This window comes from Choristoneura fumiferana, chromosome 16 (assembly GCF_025370935.1).
Source record: "Choristoneura fumiferana chromosome 16, NRCan_CFum_1, whole genome shotgun sequence".
Lineage (NCBI taxonomy): Eukaryota > Metazoa > Arthropoda > Insecta > Lepidoptera > Tortricidae > Choristoneura > Choristoneura fumiferana.
The window spans coordinates 16,293,174-16,307,831 of record NC_133487.1 but is presented as its reverse complement, the minus strand read 5'-3'; the positions used below and the strand labels follow the sequence as shown (position 1 = coordinate 16,307,831).

At 37.3% G+C, this 14,658-nt stretch overlaps 2 protein-coding genes across 2 annotated transcripts; both read left to right on the top strand.

Moving 5' to 3' along the window:
* Positions 1-141: 141 nt before the first annotated feature.
* Positions 142-3,479, top strand: LOC141436155 (uncharacterized). Its single transcript, XM_074099037.1, has 11 exons — positions 142-249; positions 335-374; positions 453-484; positions 701-721; positions 801-959; positions 1,260-1,440; positions 2,200-2,306; positions 2,461-2,604; positions 2,910-3,068; positions 3,178-3,295; positions 3,390-3,479. Exons 1-11 carry the CDS (start codon positions 202-204, stop codon positions 3,416-3,418), a joined length of 1,038 nt encoding a protein of 345 aa, XP_073955138.1. The 5' UTR covers positions 142-201; the 3' UTR covers positions 3,419-3,479.
* Positions 3,480-5,088: 1,609 nt separating this feature from the next.
* LOC141436294 (methionine synthase reductase) lies at positions 5,089-13,436 on the top strand. Its single transcript, XM_074099206.1, has 5 exons — positions 5,089-5,377; positions 7,025-7,171; positions 9,319-9,552; positions 9,920-10,615; positions 11,842-13,436. The coding sequence occupies exons 1-5, from the start codon at positions 5,264-5,266 to the stop codon at positions 12,055-12,057; spliced, it is 1,407 nt and encodes a 468-aa protein (XP_073955307.1). The 5' UTR covers positions 5,089-5,263; the 3' UTR covers positions 12,058-13,436.
* Positions 13,437-14,658: the final 1,222 nt, after the last annotated feature.

The window sequence follows — 14,658 nt, the reverse complement described above, 5'->3', positions numbered from 1 at the left end:
AGTACATACTGGTCTAGACGGTGAGAGGTCATAATATTTTCGCTTTTACTTAATTTTTCTTTCGTTGTTTTGTACCGACTTCCAATTAGTTTTTATCAACCTTGTTATATTTTTACAATGCGATAACGTTAATAGCTCATAATAATAAGAAATCAATTTATTTCTTCGGCTTCGACCAGTTTATAATAGTGCTCTTAGAAAATGGTTCCGTTTTTTAAACAAAAATGCATTGCCTTTTTTATTTTTCAGGTAGATAGTAATTGTTTTCAAATTTGCATCAAAGTGTAAACAATATTATTTTAGTAAATAATATTCTCCTTTTGATTATTTTCAGTTTGTACTAGTATGTTCTGATTTTAGTGATGAGGATGGAGGTAATTATATTATCACATCAATATGTCAATTGCATAAGGCATAAAAATACAATTTAAAAATATATACTTATATTTCAGATTTTGGTACCACAGAACCGAGTGAAGAAGAGGTAAAATTAAATAACTTCTTACGGAGTGAAATGAACTATTTTTATTCCGAGAATACAGTTCATAAGTTTTAAGTATAATAACACTGTGTTCTACCTTAGGTATATACATGCAAAATTTTACTTCAGTGCTATTACTTAATAACATTCTAAACTGTTAATTCACTAAGATTTTTTATAAGGATATAAAATATTAACAGTTTATATTTCGTTTTTCAGTGGCATATGGATTTCATGCCGGTAAGTAAATTTAAAAAAAATAACGCGAAAAATTAAACTTTAATTAACTTTGTGATAACACTTATTATTTTATTTACAGACGGGATATCTACCAGACAGTGTGTATCGTGAGCTAGCATGGTACGGCATCCTACAGATCCAGCCACTCCACCACAGCTCCAAGCACAAAGTGGCTGCGCAGTTGATCTGGCAGCACACCCTTGGACGCCCCTACGTCATCATGGAAAATCCACCGCAGGCGAGTCATCCAGTCTTTACCATAGTGAAACCGAGAGCTTTTAATTAAGAAACTAAAGAAAGTTATTAGTCAAATCAAAGTCACTTTATGCTTGATATTTAGAAAAAAATAGTAACAATTTGTCATAGAAAATTATTGTTAACTGCGAACGTATAATCTAAAGTTTTGAGCAAAATCTTTTAATTTTAAAGCGATTATCAGGTGACCAGTTTTTTTTTTTTAACTTATTTTCATTGTGATTAACAATCTTTAAGTAGTATTGGCCAACTCATATTTAGCTTCTAAAGTTGTTTGTTATAGTCTACTCAGTCATCGGGTGCGGTGAGCCGTCAGATCCTGGCGGAGGAAGCGGCTAAGTGGTCACGGGAACAGCGCGCGGCACAGGAGGTCCTCATGGAAAATATCAAAAGCGGTGGAAACGGGCTTACGGTGCGAACAGTCGTCAGCGCAACAAATAAAACCATTTATATCATTCAGAATGGTATGACCCAACACTTAAAAATTATTAACTTCTACACTGAACAGAAGAACATTCTTGAATAACGAGCATGATTTGTAGCAAGACGTTCTCTTGTCTTTACGGTTCAGTAATGTAGATGCTAATATTTTGTGAATGTAAAATTGTTTTTTTGTTTGATTTTACTCTTTATTGCACAAAAATGAAATACAAAAAGGTTACCTACAAAAAGTGTTTAAGTACAAAGGCGGACTTACACCTGAAGGGATCTCCGCCAGTCAACGTTTGAGTGAAATATGAAAAGATATTTTTTTGCCAGTTTTATTCATCATGTCAGCCGAAAGACGTCCACTGCTGGACATAGGCCTCACCCAAGGCTCTCCACTCAGACCGGTCTTGTGCTTTCTGCATCCAACGCGATCCCGCGATCTTAACCAGGTCGTCGCTCCATCTTGTTGAAGGCCTACCGACAGCTCGTCTCCTGGTCCGTGGACGCCATTCGAGAACCTTCTGACCCCATCGGCCATCAGTCCTGCGAGCAATGTGCCCCGCCCACTGCCACTTCAGTTTCGCAATTCTTCGGGCTATGTCGGTAACCTGTTCTACTGAGGATATCATCATTTCTGATTCTATTCTATCCCGCAGAGAAACCCGGAGCATAGACCTCTCTAGCTAGTCTCTCTCTCTAGTTTTATTAATCTTAATAAATCATTTCACTTTGGTAAGCACCTGATAGTTCGTTTGTCAGATATCAAGATTTATTTATGTGTATGTTCTTTTAAGGTAATTACTACAAATGCCCAGAAAATTCGGAGCCCGATCTTGACGCATACAGAGTGCAGGCTAATATGCATGAACGCAAGTGCACTTTCGGGAAACAATCTGAACAGGTTTATTTTTTTATTTCATATAAGGCCGCCTTTTTTGCGAGAGGTATAAAAAAAGAATATTATTTAGTTCACACTGATTTTCCGATGTTTGTTGTTTTTATATATTTATTATGAGTTTCGACCGAAATTATGTACTTTATGTTTGTATGTTAAGGTCCCAATTGATCCCTGCATCGAAGCTGAAGTAGCACCAATCGAGTACTCATTTCACGAAGGGTGGATGTTCTGTCTCGGGAACGGAGAAAGAGAGAACAATTATTTCAGAAACGGGACGCTGGACTGTGGGAATAAAACCAAGGTTCGGTATAAGAATCACATATTTAAACATTATTATAAAGCATACGGTATATAATCACGCAAATTATTTATTTTAAAGCAACAAACATGTATACTTATACGGAAAAGAAAAGTTGAAACACTGAGTTTCAAAACTGTAACGTCCCAAGCCCTTAATATACACACACTATAAACTTCGATGAGTTGTAACTCCAACTGAATAATAAAATAATTACACCAAGCTAGACGATTTCATCCGGTTTGAAGGACCACTTAAATGGATGCTCAATATTCTCATGGTATATTAATTCATAATTTATGTTTTAGGTCACAGTAGATGAGTTCCTTGAACTATGTGCTATCGATAACAACATCGTGATCACATTTGACTACTTTGGCGACGAGCCTCGTAAAGACATGATGCACAACGCAACCTTGTGCACAACTTGGGATCCCTGCCGACTATCTTACCTTTACCGTCTTGAGGTATCGCCCCATAATAATCAGCGATATAAACAAAGAATCATACATTAAGTAAAAATATCAGTTATCAAATTTTCATTTCCTGTAGCATATCCGTTTTTTGCTATTTCAGCCTCCACCACCAGAATTGGCTCCACAATTCCCAACGACTACATCTAATCCATGCGAGACCACAGTATGTCCAGAATGTTTGGAAGGCGCCACGGAAGACATAGGAGTTCCCATTCAAGGTAAACACTCCCATTTTGGAAATATATTTTATTTTCAATTTTTTTTTCAATTTGTAACTTTTCATGAATAATAATTATCATTTGTATTTTTCAGTAATGGAAGACGAGGGTGATAAAAAGTAACGGCGCAAATATGGGTTTCTAAAAGTGTACTTATGACTGATTAAAAAGATAAAAAATACAATAACTACTTATTCCTTATTGCAAAATGTTGACATAACCCCAGTAATGTATTTTTTGCACCTTAATTTGTTTCTAATTCGTATGCACCGCGCCTTACTTAATTGAAGTTTGAGTTTTTTTTTATTATTTCCCATGGAAAGGTAAAGAGCAGAAGCTACACAACGTACGTCCGTCCAATAAGGGTGCATGTCGCAGTTACAGAAATTTGTCTACTTGCGTTTTATTCCTGCGGCTGGCCTGAACAATTTTAGATAAAAATGTAACGCATGTTTATATATTTTTCACACCTCTCCTTCAGAAAAGTAACTTTTCCTCCCTGACGAGAGGGAGCAAAGTGCAACTTTACTGTTCAAGGCTTTTCTAAGTGTTTTATTGCAAATGCTCTTTTTTTAAGTTGATAATTGTAAAGACACGCCGTTTTCTATGCTGGTTGTTCTTTAATAATATTTAGATTTTTTTTCAAGTTTCTTAATGCTCGGTGTGAAAAGTTGCATGAGCCACTCGGGAGTAAAATTATGTTCATCTTGGGCGTTAACACTTGAATCCCTCATCACGCTCAGGATTCTGCTTTAGAATCCCTCGCTACGCTCAGGATTCTATTTCAAAATCCTTCGCTACATCTGGATTCAATGTACGCCCTCGCCGTAAATACACCATTTTGCTCCCGTGTGACACAAATAACTATATGCGGCTAAGTTTTGTTTGTAACACGAATTCTAAGTCATTTGAGTGAGTTTGTTAAATTAAATGTGCGGCCACATGCAGTCGCTCATTTGCAGCGATAAATTTGGTCACGTGACCCCATTTTGAATGTGATTTTGAATTTCCTGCGACTCAAAAAAGTAGCGTCATGCCACCGCGTCGAGCAGCAGATCTTGGTCTTGGAATCTGATTTCTTAATCTCGTTTAGTAGCAGTCGTGGCAGTTGTACAAATAAAAGAAATTGGAGTGATATATTATTATATATTTAAATTGAAAAGGTTTTTTTCCAGCGATAAAGCCTTACATTTCCAGGTTTATCGCTATATGTTGTGACCAGATTTGACGCTGAAAAGAAACGTGCGTCGAGCGATTTGCATGTGGCCGCGCCTTTATGTCAAATCAAACTCACATCACATGTAGTTACGGTCAGTGTGGCCAATTTAGCAACTTTGTTGCTAGAACTAGCGACTTTTGCTTCAGTCTTAGCGACCAAAAAAAAGTTTGTGACAAAAATGGTTTAGCGACTTATCTGGCGACTTTTAAAGTACTTCCAAATTAAAACAAAAAAAAAAACAGAAACTTGAACTTCGTATGTTGCCGTTGCCGTTCCGCTGACGCTTATGTCATTTGATACGCCAGTGAAAGGGACGGCGCGATACGAACTTCGATTTTCGAGTTTCGTAGTAGCCGCTCTGCCGCTATGCTACTAAGTGCAGAATTCAAACTTCGTATCTTGCCGTCCCGCTGCACTGACGCAAATTTTATTTAATGCAAGAGTGAGAGGGACGGCACGATGCGAAATTCGAATTTTGTAGTAGCCCCGCCGGTGGAATTAATTTAAGCGACTTTTGATTTTGAGTCTCGCGACTCGAGCTTCTAGTTGGCAACATTGGGTACGGTACGTACATGGTGCACACAGGCTACTAAGAGATACTAACGTATATGGTGCACTTGCACTCACATGCGTGTGTCGTGTGTCAGTTAATGTTTATCGAGTTAGATTTTATTTTCCTGTAATATTTGCATAATATATTGTTACCTATATTTTTTATTCGGGAAAACCGAAAACTCCAGTGATCCATAATGGTGATGTCACATAATTTCCAGCAAATTTTCGATGAAACGTCGTCCACAGTAGTAGTTACATTACCAGCATTCAAAGAAACAGGGCTTAAATTGGAATTTCAAGATCAAAAGGTAAGTTTTCAGAAGTTTCAACAAAGAAGCGCTATTACTTAAGCGCTATTACGCTAGTACTTTTTTTTAACTGTACTTGCATTCTCATCCAATCTACCTTTCAGTACCAAATTTCAAGTTGATGCCATTAATCTGTCATCTCCCAGGATAACAGGATCAAAGGAATTTGGGCACAAATTTGTGCCTCTGGGAGAGGACAGGTTAATCATTGAGGAGTTCCGTCCTGCACAGACAATCCTGGCCGGACTACTAGGATGTCACTGCCAGATTATTGTTTTGTCACCAGATGTTCATAAGTTTGCCAAATTTGCAGTCAATTTGACCAGTGGAAGTGCATCAAATTTACTTGCATGATTTGACCAAACATACATACAGACTATTAACCTTAGATATATTCTTAATTTTTCTTTGCCTGAACCCCTGTTGTTCGTTTAACAGCAGGGCTACTACGAAACTCGAAACTCGAAGTTCTTGTCATGTGGTCCCTCTGACACTTAAACTATTTAATATGAGAGTGAGAAGGTACAATACAAACTTCCGAGTTTCGAGTTTCGTAGTAGCCTTGCAGAAATGTAGCTACGCCATTGTCTGTTACAACTGAAAGGTTACTTAAGGGTACTAAAGCGTACTTTTCTCAACCTCACGCAACCTTATGATAGCTATTATATGTCTATGAAACAAATGTGTGTTCATGCAGCTTCTCCGCCTCCACTCTGTAACAACACACAAATCACACAAATGAGTGTTCATGCAGTTCCTCCACCTCCACACTGTAAGAGCACACACAAATGACTCATATTTGTTGATTAGACATAGCTATCATAAGGTTGCGAGTGAGCAAAATGATTGTTTATAGTTCATTGATTAGGACTGCTTCATAAACTAATGATTAACTGGGGCAAAGGAACTGACTCATGCATATGTATGTATTACAGCCCCGGATCTAAGGGGGGCAAACTGGGGCACTTGCCCCAGGCGGCAGTTTCATGGGGGCACCAAATCCTTGAGACAAGAAATGAAGAAGAAAAGAAAAATGCTAGTCATTGGCAGTTTTAACAGTTTTTCTCAAACACTGAAGGGAGGGGGCGCCACCGTCAAGGTTTTGCCCCGATTCGAAAAAATCGTAGATCTGGGGCTGATATATTATTATAATGTGTGGGCTCCACAGAAAACCGGCATTGCTGTACATAATGTGTGATATACATATGCTGAGTTGAGGCCCTTTTTGGTATCCTGTCTTGTCCAGGCCTCTCTTCCCCACTGGGCACGTGCCCAGGGCCCCGCAATGGATTGGAGTTCCTAGTCCCTACTCCATTACCAAACGATAACCGATAGCTACTCAACTCTCGCCCAAATGCAATAGCATGATTCTCTAATAGGCGGCCTTACCACATAACTACATTCATAGACATGTTAAAATGCCCATTCGTCCTTATCTGTCACTTCGTTTGTATCTGTCACATTTGGTCATAGGCTTGTTAAGTTTTATGAATAAGGGGGTTAGTTTTTATTGTTAGTTTTAGAGTTGCAGTCTTATTATTATAGTAAGGTGGCGGTACTGTACTGATGGAACCAAATAAATCTTTCTTTCTTCTAATTTAATTAATCAAGGTTTTCATTTAGTCTCTTTTTGTAATATTTTTTCAGGATACTGTAACTGTTTACAAGGATAAACAGCCGCCTCTGCCATTCGCGCGCTCGAACGTGTTTCACGCAGAGATATCGAGTTGGCGCCGCCTCACTGCCGTCGGTGGGGACTGCAAGACGGTTTATGAACTAACGTTTGATGTTAAAGTAAGTACATACTTCTGCTCTTAGTAGGTGCCTATATGTAATACAATATCTCGAAAGAGCAATCGAACCAAATCACTCTGAACTACTCTGAATAGCTTGACTGACCGACTCGCCAAACGCCAGCCGAATTTTTCCTGTACCTACAAAATCAAATTGGTAGACCCTTGGTCCTTGGGGCCCTGGTGCTCTAGGTCTCTTCAAAGATCTATCAAAGAGCTGGCAGTTTCCTCACTCAACGCATCAGTCTTGCGATCCAGCAGGGAAATGCTGCCAGCATCTTTGGTACCATGCCGCAGGGTCCATTTTTAGATTTATTATAGTTTTAGCTTATTTAATTTTAATGTACCTAATATACCTTTTATTGTGAATATTAAAATAATACTATATTTAAATTATTATCAGAATGTAAAATACTTCATCATAGCCTATATATGTCCCACTGCTGGGCATCCTCTCAGAACAAGAGGGCTTGGGCCATAGTTCCATTTCCTTCACCGCAAAGCTCGTGGTAAATTTCAAATGTAATTCTGAATTTCGAAAAACTCAGAGGTGTTTGAATCTGAGAGGCGATAGGTGTTAAAACATACTTGTCAATGTTAAATACAAAAGATTGTCTTCTTTCAATCTGACATGATCTGGCAACGAATTAAAAAGCCTCATAGACATGCAAAAAAAAATTGGTAGACCAATATTTCATTTTCATTGCTTACATCCGCAGCATCGCCTCCCTGGATGAATTCCCTACACTGTGCGGGTTTAATAAAAATCAGTCTTTATTCATTGTCTCCCTGATAAAGGTATAGCTTCTGCAAATATTAAATGATATTGTAACGGATAACTCACGTCTTAAACCGAGTTTAGCTCGACATGTTTCGGGCTATTTCGTAGCCCTTCTTCTCAGGAGCACGCGAACGCGACTCGGCGGCTGCCGCAACACGCACACATCAGGTCACTCGGTTTAAGACGTGAGTTATCCGTTACAATATCATTTAATATGAGTGAGTCTCACGGTAGTTTCATGTTCAAAAAAGCTTCTGCAAAATATCAGTTTATAATGTTCAAGATTTTGACCTGGCTGTCAGTTAGTCTGTACTAGATTTCACATATTTTTTAAACAACAAATCAATAGGTAATAATTGCCGAATGTAACTTTCAAAGTGCAAATTGTTTATTGTATAAAGTTCCTACTTTAACTAACCAAAATTACGAAATTCGGGATTTCTTCATCGGTCTGACGCGACGCATTACATCAGTCTGGAAAAAATGTATTCCAAGAGGATTTCCCTGTGTGTCACTCAAAGGCCAAACCCATTGTAATTGACACATTAAACAAATTAAAAACTTCACCTTTAATAGTCCTCCTAAGTATTACGTAAAATGATGGCATTTTACACAACTCAATTATTTCAATTGAAGTAGTACGGTTTTGGTGTCGGCTGTGTATAGGTGTGTGACTTAACAAATAATTATCTAACTTTAGAAATTATTTATTAATTATTAAGTACCTTTTTTTAAAACATTTCATAATTCTACCTACTTCAATTAGCAAAAAAGGTCACATGTCTTTTCTTGTTACCACAACCCAAATACTTACACAAATAAAAACAAAATTTCCATACAAATTAATTTGGATACTTTGGGAGACTTTTGATATGGGTACAGTTTAATTTACACTGCCATTGCATTTTATTTACATTGTAATTCATTTTCTGGAGGTCAGGGTCGTACGTACATTTCCTTCGTACAAACTTTTTGGAAAATGCTAAAGCGTAAACAACATCACACCACACCGAGGGCGAGCGCGGGGCTCGCGATGTGTTGTTCATACACAACCAACGTTAATAGACCCACCGCAGTCCCGACCCGACCCGCTGCCCGCCCATGTGTATTTGACGTTCAGCATAAGATCTAAAGTATTTGTCTTTGTCTAACATCTGGTATGTTGCTCTGAAGATGAGCTCTGGTTGAGTTCGAAAAGCGTCAGTGTAGTGTGGTGGTGGTGATAGATGGGTTTATGTGATTTGTGTGTGTTCTTACAGTGCGGAGGTGGAGGAACTGCATGAATACACATTTATTGCATAGCTATAGATCTCAGGTGAGCAAAGTAATTGTTTCAATTTATTAATATTTACCTGTTATCATTTCAGGGCAGCAATTTTGAGTTCAAAGCCGGTGATACAATAGGCATCCTTCCCCGAAACAATCCTGATGAAGTGAATGCTGTGTTGGAGCACTTGGGCCTCGCAGCGCAAGCTGATTTGTGCTACGATCTGAATGTCAATAGCAATCTCAAAGGGAAAATACCGGCACATGTTCCAGTCAAATCTACAATACGGCATGTACTCTCACATTGCGTTGACTTGCGGAGTATTTTGAAAAAGGTGATGGTCTTCATAGATTACAATACAGAAATTTTGTTTCTCGTGCCAGTTAAAATTAGATATATAGGAATTAAATCTGAAGTGTTTTTTGTAACATTTATCCATCCGTTTCCGGCCTATTTACGTCTCAGTGCTGGCAACAGGCCTCCTCTTAAGACAAGAGCGCTTGGGTTGTTGTTTCCACGAGGGCCCTGTGCGGGAACTTCACACTCACAATTACTTATCTCGCAGGTCAAAATGTTTTCTTTTTTTTCGAAAAGCTTTCGAATTTTCAAGTGTAATTTTGCACAAATTCTGCTTGTTATTACACGTAAATATCTATATTTTTTTGAGTTCATAAAATAAAAAGTATATTTTTATTTTTCAGCTTTTCATTTTAGCTCTTTCAAGGCACACTAAGTGCGACACCGAAAGGAGAGCTCTAGAGTACTTGTGCAGCAAAGAAGGTGCCGCTTCATATACTACCCACATATTAAACAAAAACATATGTTTACTGGACATATTCACAATTTTTAAAACTTGCAAGCCACCCATTGAAATATTACTAGCTAATTTGCCGAGGTTACTGCCAAGACCATATTCTATAGTGAACAGTGGATTGAAGGACTCAAGTATACTAAAGATTTGTTTTTCTGTCATGACTCTGGAAAATAACAGGCAAGGACTCACAACCAGCTGGCTGGAAACACTTTTAGAACTTGATAATTTTGAAAATAGAATGAAGAATTTAAGTTTAAATAATCTTAATAAACAGAGAGTGCCTATGTATGTTCGAAGAAATATGGCGGATTTTTCTTTGCCGCCAAATATAAAAAGTCATTTGCTAATGATTGCTACCGGCACTGGAGTAGCACCATTTATGGGGTTTTTAGAAGAAAGACAAATGATGAAGGAATCCACGCAGAGTGAAATGGGCGAGGCTTGGTTGTTCTTTGGGTGCAGAAATCCAGACTTTGATTACCTATATGAAGGAGAATTGGCACAGTATGAGGATAGTATGGTCTTGAATAAATGTATAACAGCGTTTTCTAGAGTCAAAAATGCGGAAGCAAGGCGAGTTCAGGTAAAGAAATGTTAAAGATTTAGGGCCTGTTTCACCACTTGTCGACCTACTAAGTGTCAGATAAAAGTAATGCCGTCTTTGTTTATTCGGACAAAACAAACAAAGACGGCATCACTGGTATCAGGGCCAATTAACTATTTTACCGACACTTTGGGCGTCTCCTGCGTTACCAAAAAATCGTACTTCCAACAAGATATTTCTCGGTTTAACCTGTCCTCCCAGAGGCACAAATTTGTGCCCAAATTCCTTTGATCCTGTTATCCTGGGAGATGACAGATAGGTTAAACTTACATAGGATGGCATGTATTCATGTACACCATCTATTAAATTACAGAAAAATCATGTTTACTTACAAAAATCTGCAATTGTTTGAAAAATGTCGCGGACAGATTAGTGTCGGTAAAAAAGTTTATTGGCCCATCAGTCACTTGTGCCGTCACTTAAAGTTAGTCGACAAGTGGTAAAACAGGCCCTTAATCTTTTATTTAGATTGCTTGACTAAAACAAGAAGCAGAAAGTTACAGTTCAAAAGGACTAAAAATGACATGAGAGCGTCACATTTTTCATAACTCACGTTTTTAACGTAACATGGTGTAAATTCTATGTATGTATGTCCAGTTTCTATTTTTGTGACGACCTATGCCCGTATGTTTAACGCTTTGACATTCGCGATCACATTCTCCATCTTTTTCTACCCTCATCTTATACCATGTGACAGAAAGAAGTGGTGAAAACGATTGTGATTACAAGTGTGTTAGACAATAAGGCCTCTGGTTGGGGCGGAAGAAAAGATCTAAGTATATAAACCTTTGCTTAACCTGATAGAGAGTAAAAAGTAAAATTAGTTGCGCTAGTCAGGGTGATGTGGCGCTACGTAGCTGCACAATAGACTCACTCAGCGATATATATTTAAAGTTGAAATGAATGTTGCCGGTTGAAAAGTTATAACCTTTTTTCGAATAGAAGCTAATGACCAATAAGCGCCAAGATTTCAGTGTGTGTGTGTGTGTGTGTGTGTGTGTGTGTGTGTGTGTGTGTCCAATGCGCATGTACCATTGTTTTTTCTGTTCCGTGGGTTTTTCTGAACTGGTGGTAGTTTTTGTCAAAAGAATGTCACTCGCACAATAGCAAGTGACATTACTTTCGTTTAATTCATTTGTGCCAGCTCTTTTGAATCAACCTATACTTACTTTTTTCACATGAGCATTTTTGTTCTTAATTTTCAGAATGCCTTGTGTGACAATGGAGAAGACGTGGCGAGATTAATAAAAGATGGTGCGTCAGTGTTTGTGTGTGGCGAAGCGAAGAGCATGGTCACACAAGTGAAAGAGAGCATCATTGGTTATTTAGTGAAACATGGCGGCCAAACTTTAGAGGAAGCTGAAAAATATATTGTTCAAATGGAAAAGGACAAGCGATATGTTACTGATTTGTGGAGTTAGTGCAATATTCTTGTTTTTGTGTTGTGTCGGAGATATTTGTTATTTATTTCTAATATATATGTTTTTTACAATCATAAAACTTGTTGTTTTGTTGATAAGGCAAAGTCACAAATTAAGCTGCATTCAGGTGGCGTTCAGAAAGTGGACACGCGCCGGTGGTTTACGATTAGTGTGAAAATTTTCAGTTATATATAGGACAGTCAAATAACATACAATGAGTGTTTCTTGCGAGGAGAAATATCGCTAGATGGCGTTAGTATCGAGTTACAGTACTTACAGTCTTGCTTGTGATTGGTTTATTTAGTTATTCAAGCAATCACAAGCGATGCAAACGTCAATTTTGTCAAATGGAACTCATGATACTTGAGAATGATCTCAGAAACTCTCGTTGTATGGGTAATTGTCGTATCGTAATGGAACTTTTTCCAGTACATTGTTTTGTTGGATTATAATTACTGGTTAAGCCTTAGGCGAGGGAGCCGAAAGTATTCCGACGCTAGCCCCAGCCGTACCCACATTTTGCTCAATCAAATCATATGCGGCATGCATAGAGCCCAAAAATACAAAATGAATCATAAAAAGTGAATGAAAGTAATTAATTTTAAAATTGCCACGCCCCAACAGGGCATCATTTTTTATAATTTTTTGTAAAAGGTGTTGCAATAAATAAATACTGAATACTAAACAAAACGACTGAATTAGATAACTTATCCCTATTCGCTAGATCATTGCTAACATTCTTAAAAATACAGTTTAAATTCTTATACAGCCATTCGGAAAAACTCTGAATTAGTAGGATCAATATAAATCAAAACGATTAAAACATTTTACAAAAATAATTTAATAGGCATATCAATAATAAAAATGCTTCAAAAGTGTCATTGGTGTAAAACTAATTGCATAGCGTTCTAGCTCCGATACAAATTCGTTGTGCTCCGTCTATAGCTAGCTAGATGTAGGCCTAGAACTAACTGCGCGCAACTGAGATGAAACCTAGAACTGTAAGGGTGCGCCTTATTCACAATCTGTAAAAATTGTTTATCCGGAATGAACGACAATGTACGACCTGATAATTCGTGTCCTTATGGCAAATTTCACGAGAGCATGAATTATTAAGTGCTACATTATTGGTTGAACATTAACAGCACCCAACAGTAACTGCACTTTAAGGACTTAGAACCTTTAAATCAGTGAAAAAATTGACAAGATAAACCAGTTTGTCAGCTTCAAAATTCTTTTGATTTTTTCTTTTCATTAATTAAGTATTCAGGCAATATCTTCTATATTACAAAACCAGGTACTACTAAAAAGAGCAGAATTAACCCTTTTATTAGGCCCAATAACAGGCATTGGGAACCTACAGCATTATAAAAAAAGAAGCATTTTTTTGTTACACTTTTTTTTTACACAGCTGAAATTTCACGTTATTTTCGAAACAATTTGATTCAAACTTTATTGACCAATTTTATGAAAAAAAAATGTATGGCGGGTGTTATAAGGTTAAAGATCAGCTGAGATGGGACCACTTTACATTTTAACCCTTTAACCGCCATTGTCTGAATTATAAGACACACATTATCCAGCTCATTTCGCCGCAGTCTTATAATTAAGACAAAATGTCATATAGTTTCGGTGTAGGTGGTGACACGGGCACGAACGAATGAAAACGCATTGGCGGTTAAAAGGTTAAAGGTAAATTGGCCAGTTCTTACAATAGTAGTTATACTATACACTACAACAATTTTTTTCTCTGGTTCAACTCAGTTTTACAACGCTAGGTCCATCTCAGTCCCCGCTTCTACGTCAAGCAGGCACTCTTGGCGAGACCTAAAGGGGCCATATTCATATAAAGCCTTCGTTTAGTTATACAAATACAATACCCCTCGCTATTAAGAAAAATATATTGATTTTAGGAAACGATACTGTCCTGTCGTATAGAATTTTGTTCGACGCGTGTAAGACCTAAGTTTAACTACCGCTCTCGACGACGTCAATTAACTTTAATGGATTTTAAAACAAAATCCATTTGAAAATTATTGTACTAATATGTATCTAGGTATATGTATGTATGTAGTTTTTACTTACAATTCTAAGCATTTGATTTCAAGTAAATTACTGAAAGTGGTTCCAAATTTACTTCCATTATTAAAAGAATGTAGAAGAACCTATTACCTATTTTAAGTCGGTTAAAAGTGTACAATTGACTTCATCTGAGAGCAGTTAAAAGAATACACGCATGTATTGTACTTTTCTTAATAGGAAGACGTTCTTAATTCTAAAGAAATAAGTCTATATCAGAATTGTCAGGTCGGATTTAGACAATAGGTATAGTGATGTTGCTTAAAGTAGGTATTTGAAAATATATCAAAATACAAATAAAATTGGATACTGATACAAAATAATACTAAGTACCTAATCATAAAACGGGCGCGTACGCAGCTTGGCTTTATGCCAAGAATCTCAGTATAAACGTAGGAATGACCATAGAGATAAACTTTGAAACTACTGTCCTATTTGACATTTCTCACTTGTATGTTGTATACAAATTCTAACCTATAATATAGTGATAGATATCAAATCGGAGAAGTTTCTCGACCATCG

Excerpts from the sequence above, each read along its gene's own strand:
- LOC141436294 (XM_074099206.1), top strand. The coding sequence starts at position 5,264 with ATGGTGATGTCACATAATTTCCAGCAAATTTTCGATGAAACGTCGTCC. Across the intron at positions 5,378-7,024 it reads TGGAATTTCAAGATCAAAAG|GATACTGTAACTGTTTACAA; the intron begins GTAAGTTTTCAG and ends ATATTTTTTCAG. Across the intron at positions 9,553-9,919 it reads TGCGGAGTATTTTGAAAAAG|CTTTTCATTTTAGCTCTTTC; the intron begins GTGATGGTCTTC and ends TTTATTTTTCAG.
- LOC141436155 (XM_074099037.1), top strand. The coding sequence starts at position 202 with ATGGTTCCGTTTTTTAAACAAAAATGCATTGCCTTTTTTATTTTTCAG. Across the intron at positions 722-800 it reads GGCATATGGATTTCATGCCG|ACGGGATATCTACCAGACAG; the intron begins GTAAGTAAATTT and ends TTTTATTTACAG. Across the intron at positions 960-1,259 it reads TCATGGAAAATCCACCGCAG|TCTACTCAGTCATCGGGTGC; the intron begins GCGAGTCATCCA and ends TGTTTGTTATAG.